Source organism: Paralichthys olivaceus, chromosome 15, assembly GCF_024713975.1.
Source record: "Paralichthys olivaceus isolate ysfri-2021 chromosome 15, ASM2471397v2, whole genome shotgun sequence".
Classification (NCBI taxonomy): domain Eukaryota; kingdom Metazoa; phylum Chordata; class Actinopteri; order Pleuronectiformes; family Paralichthyidae; genus Paralichthys; species Paralichthys olivaceus.
The window spans coordinates 1,821,251-1,828,596 of NC_091107.1; the positions used below are offsets into that span (position 1 = coordinate 1,821,251).

A 7,346-nucleotide genomic window follows, 5' to 3' on the forward strand; every position below is an offset into this window, starting at 1 on the left:
TTTTTTTTTATGAAGCTAATCCACCTGTTTCCTGTACAGTGCTTTCTAAATATAGGTGGTTGATGATTCCTGTGAGCTCCTTTCAAAATAAAAGCAATCTATATAAATTCCTTTGAGAAGTAGAATTTGATATTGAGATGTTCCACTTTGAAATATCAGATTTCTTTGGACAAACAGACAGTTGAGGATAACATCACATAACACGGACAGAAACATGATGACACTCACCCACACACACGTTCACAGGCATGATGTAGTCACTAGAGGATAGCAGAGGGTGGGGACAGTACATTCTCAGCCCTCCAGTTTCGTTGTTAATCTAAAAAAAGTAGAAGCTGTCATGCAAATTACAAATACAGTACAGGATGCCTCCTCTCATCTCACATCCAGTATTACCTTCCACTCACTGACACCATCACCTCTCATCAGCCTTCAGAAAAAGGTAAGATACAGACAAATATTTATTCAGTGGGATGTTTTATTCAAGACACAGAAATCAGTATAAATGGTAACGAAGGTTTGAATATGTTTACACTTCTCTGTGCATCGTGGGAAAATAACACTACATATCCGTCAGACTTGATTCTGCACCAGCAGAATTTGGGACTCTTGGCAGGAAGCTGTTGCCCAGAGAGGTTGTGTTTTGTACAGATAAACAGGGGACAATATTATCAACCCGTTCTGTTCACTGAGATAAGGAGATCAACACCAACAATTCATTTGCAATGTGCCGTCTTCTGTCAGCATCACAAATGACCCCAGAGCTTCTCGGTAACCTGGTTTGATTCTAAGAATGCTATGTAGAAAATACCAAAATAACCCAGAGGACTTAGTCAACACAGAAAAGAGGGAAGTGGTGAATCGTCCTCTTTCCGATGCACAGCGCTGAAAAACTGCAGCACAGATGTTTTCTTGTCTTGAAGCGTGAAGTGAGTGTGTTTCAGCTTTAATGTGGAATTTTCTCGTTAATCTTCAGCTGCATTGAAGAGCGTCCATGGATGTTTTGCGTGAATACTTGTGGCTGTGGGTGATCTGTGGGGTGTTTTTATTGACTATGGTGATCATCTTCATCTTCCTCCTCATCAACCAGTGGATATCCAGAAGAGGTACGTCTCCCCACTGCTCGACACGTCCGTCTGTTAGCTTTACAGACACTATGTTAGCAAGTTTGTAACCAGAGCTCACTGACTTACACAGCGTTTGTGGTTATGTTGTTAAAATAGCCTTGAGTTCATCATAACACCAAGAGAGCTACTTCTTGTTGGTGCGTTAAAGTGAAACAAGATAAAATGAAACGCACAGAAAATTATTTTTATGGATGAATATTGGAGATCAGGACAAAACCTAGACCCTGCACTTTGACATTATATAAAAAAATCCTTGAAACACTCAATCTAGTGTAGGATTTGTTGTTTCAAGGATTTTTCTGTGTCACATTCACGTGGGAAAAGTAAACGTCACAATGTGACTAAATACATTTACTCAGGTTATCTGCCAAAGTATAATATGAGTCTCTCTAATACATGTCAAGGGGATGTATTGTACTTTATACGCTGCTATAATAAGAAATACATCATGTTGTACTTGAACCACTCAGCAGTTATAAAGTTGTTCAAATTACCCACAATTGTACTGATGGTAACATTAGCGTCACACTTTTAACGCATCAATATTTACAGGAAAACATCGGAGGGGTGATGCTGCATATCGGGCAATGCTAACTTTTTGATATTGTAATGATGTAATTTCGTCATGACGCCATCGTGACGCAGTTTATACCGAATGATCACCGATGATTGGTCGATCAGAATAATCATGTCAGACATTACTACGCTAGTTGTAGTGACGTCACAATGACGTCGTCAGCACCATGAAATCATGAATCATTTCTTTGAGTCATTAGTCCAATAAGACACAGAGAGACCCGAGGACATGCATTTTTTTTTAAATCAATAGAAAATTAGCGCGCTGTAGATTTTGGAGGAATCTTTGAATAGGTGTTTTTCTGATAGTTCCTACCTTGACCTTTGACCTTTGACCAATCAGCTCCAATAGTCAATCATCTGCGAATATATTAACATTAGCACAGAAGCACATTCATACAGCGTTGGTGCAGCCGTCAGTATCTTGATCAAAACCAATGCAACGACTGACCTTTTGATAAGTGGACGACCCGCTCTGCCCCCTGAGCCGCAGCTGCTTTGTCAGTGACTGCAGAAGTTATGAGAGATCCACCTCACGGAGACGAACCATCACACTTCAGTGATAAATGTCGACCATCTGCTGTCTGTCCCGAACAGGGGATCCCCCCCCCCCCCCCCGTCTTCCCTCCTCTCGGCCTCTCTCACCCATTAAAGGTGTTTTTTTTCGGAGGGGAGTTTACATTATCCAAACAGAGCGTGTAAGAATCGAGGCCGTCCAGACTTTAAACCCCTCGAGGCGAAGTTTTGTGATTTATAATTTTGGACGACATAAATAAAATTGACTCGACTTCACTTCGCATGATCTGATTACTCTGGAAAATCCACAGACTTTGACTCTGAGTTTTTTCCTGGAAACGAGTCTCTGGTGAAAAAGGAAAGAAAAGAAAAGTTCTAGAGGAAACAGTGAAAACTTCTGGAGCCTGAGATACAATTTTCTTTACAGACGTCAACTGAACAAAATAATGACAAACAAAATCAAAACGAAAGTCCAGCTTGAGTTTGAATTCAACTTGACCTGACATGAAGTGTACGGTACACGCTATATGCTAATAGTACTGCTATTGCCACTTATACTATTGTTTCCTTGGTTTGTATAGTAACAATCATAAACAGTTATAAACAACGGTACTAACGAATACAGAAGCTTCATAAACACATATCTGCTATTAACACTATCGTGAAATGATGAACACAATTGATTACAAAAGGACATGAGGGGGAAAGGAAAACGTGAACCACAGAACTATTACGTATCCATAAATTGTCTCTATAAAATCCTTTTATGATCATTTATGAGTTTTTAAACGTAAAGTCAACTCAGCCTTTGTGCTTCATCGATACTCATAAACTGTACTGCTATACCTGTTACATATATCAGTGGATCAGTGCCACCCATCTGTTCACGTTTAAATTGTGTTTTATTGTTGTACTCGGCCAGTGTGGAACACATTTTGAATATTATTTTGGATTTTACGTTATTTATAAGACTACGTTTTTTTTTTACAATTTGAATCTTGAAAAAATGTATAAAATTGTCATAAGATGAAGTAGAAAGTATAATATTTCCCTCTGAGGTGGAGTATAGTGTACAATCATAAAGTATCGTGATGTAAAAGTACTTGGGTAAATGTATTTAGCTAAATTCTGTCGATCAAATCACGTGCAAACAAACAAATGTGCTCGGCCTGCGAACTCAAACATCTGCCAATTCATGGGAAAGAAGAATTTCCAGTTAAATGAAATGAGCAGTTTCATTTGTAATAAAAACCAACACATTGCAGATCTGCATCACAACTTAAAATAACAGGAAGGGAAACTAAAGCATTGTCAGTGTTGCTATGCTAGTATGCTGCATGTAGTATAATACAGTGACGGCAAAGGAAAATAATTATAATTGTATGAATTGCTATTATTAGGGGGTTTCCCTCTAGATTTGATTAGCTGAGATGAAACTTTAATGATCCCTGTTGGGAAACTGGGCTGCGGATGAATAAATAAAGAACAAACTGATAATCATAAGTAAAAACACATGCGGAGATAAAATACACTTCTATGTGAAACACTGAATGTATATAATAAGAATTAAGAGGCTGTGTGTGAATGTGAATATTTATTACTGGGTTTTACAGCATGCCCTATTTCATCCTCATTATATGCTCTTAAAAATCCTATTGTATTTGTTTTTGTCCCGGTTTGTTGGAACATGATCCAGGCCTCAGCTGTTAATGAGCTCACTGAAGTAGAGACCCTCTGGTGCTTTCATGATGTTTGAAGATTTGACTAAAAGAGTTGTAAAATTTTAATTGAGGAGTTTTCTGGGTTTTTCTTATGTAACTTTTATTTAACTGGATGTTCTCTCTCTGTTTTTTTTTTTTTTTCCACAGGCAAACACAGAATCTCGAAGCTGCAGAGAGGAACGCTCTCCTTTGTCGAGTAATGCATTAATGTATTCAGTATATTTTTTCAATTTTAAATATTAAATACATAGATTTGGCTTATTAGAAGCACAAACTTCAAATTGAGTCTCAAAGCACTTTGAGTGGTCAGTCGTCTCCGTCCTGCTGTTATTATCACTTCCTGTGACACAGCGTGATGAAGAGTTTGTTACATTTCTGTGAATTTCTAAAGAAATACCAGGAAGATTTTGATTAAACAGGGAACTAATTATACAGAGTTAAAGGTCAATTAAAGAAAACGTGCTGAGTAAACACCAAGATAGAATGTAGTCTTTCAAAGTCCTTTATTAAGTATGAAGTGAAGGCACCAGGTCTGGATTCTTCATTTTTACAGTTAACTACAAATGTCAGTCGGATTTTAAATGAGGTTTTCTTTCCCCTGAAGCAGAAGCTGGTTCTAGTTTCACTGCGGCTTCAGAGAGTTTCAAAAACACATTTGAGGAGCCCTGTCACACACTATTACTATTTCAGTTTCTCAGTTATTATTATTACTGAACTTTGGCTCTCGTTTTTATTTTTTTGAGGAAAATACCTTCATCATTACAATAACAGAAGAAAAACAAAGTTCTTAATGATGAATTCTTGGTAATTAAAAAAACATTTTCATGTGACATCAACAACAAACCTTTGTTTAAAATAACATTAGCTTTTTATGTACTATTAGTATAATAGTAAAACGGTGATAACATAAGTACAGATAGTATTTATAATAGTATCATTTCAGATTTCACTAATCACTAAAACTTTGCTGTTCTTGTTTTTCCTCAGGGGCAACAACTACCAGGAGAGGAGCCCGAGCAGCGTCACGCCTCCTCTTCCTCCTCGGACACAGTTTCTCTCTGAAGGTCTGACTCTGATGGATCATATGATGCAGCACTTCCCCAAAAATCCACCCACACTCTTCTTCTTCTTTTAAATTCAACTCCACCACACACAGTTTCCGCTCACTGCCACCACATCAACCTGATAACTGGACACAAAACATCACAAAATCTGGTGTTTCAAAATCTGACGGGTGGATGAGTACGTCGGTGCTGTCGCGTGGGTTCAGGTTCACAAAGCAAACACACATGACCACAGGACGATGTCACGGTGAAGTGAATGAGCGCCGGACTCCAGTGGGAGACCAAAGCACACACTTTATTCAGTGGAGTGAAGCTTTACTTTGAAATGTTACTCACTTATATAAGCATGATGATTGAGGTGTAGCTTATTTTAAAACTATTTCATTTTTTTATTCTGGATTATTCCCCTGTGACCATTTTATCTGATCAATGAATTCATTCTTTAATAAACATGATAAACCGAAACATTTGACAAAGACATTCAAACACCAGTCACATGAAAGTTGGACTAATCTTGAAAATCAATTCTGGTAAATGACTATTTGGGTTCTGTATGCTTCATTATTTCAGTTTATTCAATAAGAACTCTGTGTGGTATTTGTTGTTTCAGAGTCCCAGAGCTATGAAAACCTGGCTGAACCACAGGACAATGACTACGAGGAGGCGCAGATGGAATACGAACAGGCCACGGACGCGCAGTTCGACTATGTGAAGGTGGAGGATGAGCGGGATCTCTTCCCTCCTCCTCCTCCGCAGAACCTCGATCCAGACGCAGACAACGACGACGCTTCCACCGAGGACTACGACGACATCGGAGGCGAGGATGAACACCAGGATGAGGAGGACTACGATGACGTGGGATAGAGAGATGAGGAGATTAACCTCAGCGACACTTTTGACTCTAGATTTTCAGAAAATGCTTTTGATCATTTGTATTTTTTGATATATTATTTATGAACAAGGAAGTAACCGACGAAATCACCGTGTATTTTATGTGAACTAAGAAAAACTGCTGTTCGTCCAGTTTGGAGGTTTGGTTCTTTATCACGGGAATCTTCAGCCAGCTTTACTTTATGTACCAATGTAATCTCTATGAACAGATTCCACATGTGAATATTCCGAATCTGTTGGCGAGGAACAAGACTTTGGAGGAAGGAGGTCGTCTCGGTTCCATCTCTAGTTCAGCCAATCAGGTTTGAGCGGGCTTTAGTTTGCCCACTCGTGTGAATCCTCACAGTGTCACTGATCAATCCTCCTTCCTCCCGGACGCCTCCTCCAACCATCATCCTCCAGCGGATCCTTGGGCCTCACACAGATTTACTTCTAGTCTCGTTAGCGTGTCTGCGCCCACTCAACCTTTACCCTGACTTCACCTGCAGCCACCACAGGTTCCTGTTTCAGACTTTCTTTATTAAAGGACTAATCGCACAATTTCACTGGTTCTGCTTTTAGGTACTTCATAATACGTAGAAGTAAGTGAAGTGAAGGAGGTAAGTGAACTGATTAAGTAATGCAGCTATAAATAACCGAGCCAATGAACAAATGAATACATTAGTTAATCGAACCACCTCCAGACTGCAGGAGAGTTTAAGAGAGGTTTTATTTCACTACTTCTGTTCATGGCTGATTTGTCCAACACACATTTCCTCGATCCACAAGAAAGAGCGAGCGCCTCGTCCACTGAAACCAGAGTTTACACAGGCAACCTCTGTTTGGCAGCAGCTGGAGCACCAGTCAGCAGGAAGTGGTGAAGCTGTCACTGCTGCCGGTCGTCCGGTCACAAACCCAAAAGTGCTGTCACAGTCAGCGGGGGAGACGCCTTAATGACATAATGACAGAAAATCATTGGGCAAAGAAAAACTCTTCTGCCTGGAGATAAAGAGAGAAGCAAAAAGACAGATGCAAATAATTAATGATTTTATATTTCTGGGCCTTGTAAAGTTATTTAAACGAAACCAGTCGAGAGGTTTAGAGAAATGTGTCTTTGGTGAATGTGTAAACTAAGAAGTCGATAACATTTAACGCAACTATAAAGATAGGATATTTCTTCATAAGCAAGCAAACAGAAATGACAATAAAACAGTAATGATAATAATAATAATTGTTTTGTGCAGTGGAACACAGTTAAAACTTTAACAATGAAATACATCAAATCATGTAAATAAATAAAAATGATTCTTCAGTGTAAATATCATTCAGTTGTAAACGTTTTCACAGAAAAGAAGTTTAAAGCAGATATTAAAAACTAATCAACAGCTTGGTCACACTCTGTTATCAGATGTGTATATATTGTATATACTATATACTAATGTTAACAGAATATGTAAAGTGTGATTGCTCCT

The 7,346-nt window shown here is 38.7% G+C and overlaps 1 protein-coding gene across 2 annotated transcripts; it reads left to right on the forward strand.

Annotated features, from left to right (window-relative positions):
* Window positions 1-157: 157 nt before the first annotated feature.
* On the forward strand, window positions 158-6,435 carry LOC138404848 (uncharacterized). Of its 2 annotated transcripts, XM_069510102.1 has the most exons (5): window positions 158-442; window positions 977-1,106; window positions 4,088-4,136; window positions 4,928-5,004; window positions 5,615-6,435. In XM_069510102.1, the coding sequence occupies exons 2-5, from the start codon at window positions 995-997 to the stop codon at window positions 5,866-5,868; spliced, it is 492 nt and encodes a 163-aa protein (XP_069366203.1). In that variant the 5' UTR covers window positions 158-442; window positions 977-994; the 3' UTR covers window positions 5,869-6,435. The 2 variants fall into 2 exon arrangements, with proteins under 2 accessions (XP_069366203.1, XP_069366202.1); XM_069510101.1 differs by lacking the exon at window positions 158-442 and having other exon boundaries at window positions 614-1,106.
* The last annotated feature ends 911 nt before the right edge of the window (window positions 6,436-7,346 follow it).

Excerpts from the sequence above, each read along its gene's own strand:
- LOC138404848 (XM_069510102.1), top strand. The coding sequence starts at position 995 with ATGGATGTTTTGCGTGAATACTTGTGGCTGTGGGTGATCTGTGGGGTG. Across the intron at positions 1,107-4,087 it reads CCAGTGGATATCCAGAAGAG|GCAAACACAGAATCTCGAAG; the intron begins GTACGTCTCCCC and ends TTTTTTCCACAG. Across the intron at positions 5,005-5,614 it reads GACACAGTTTCTCTCTGAAG|AGTCCCAGAGCTATGAAAAC; the intron begins GTCTGACTCTGA and ends TTGTTGTTTCAG.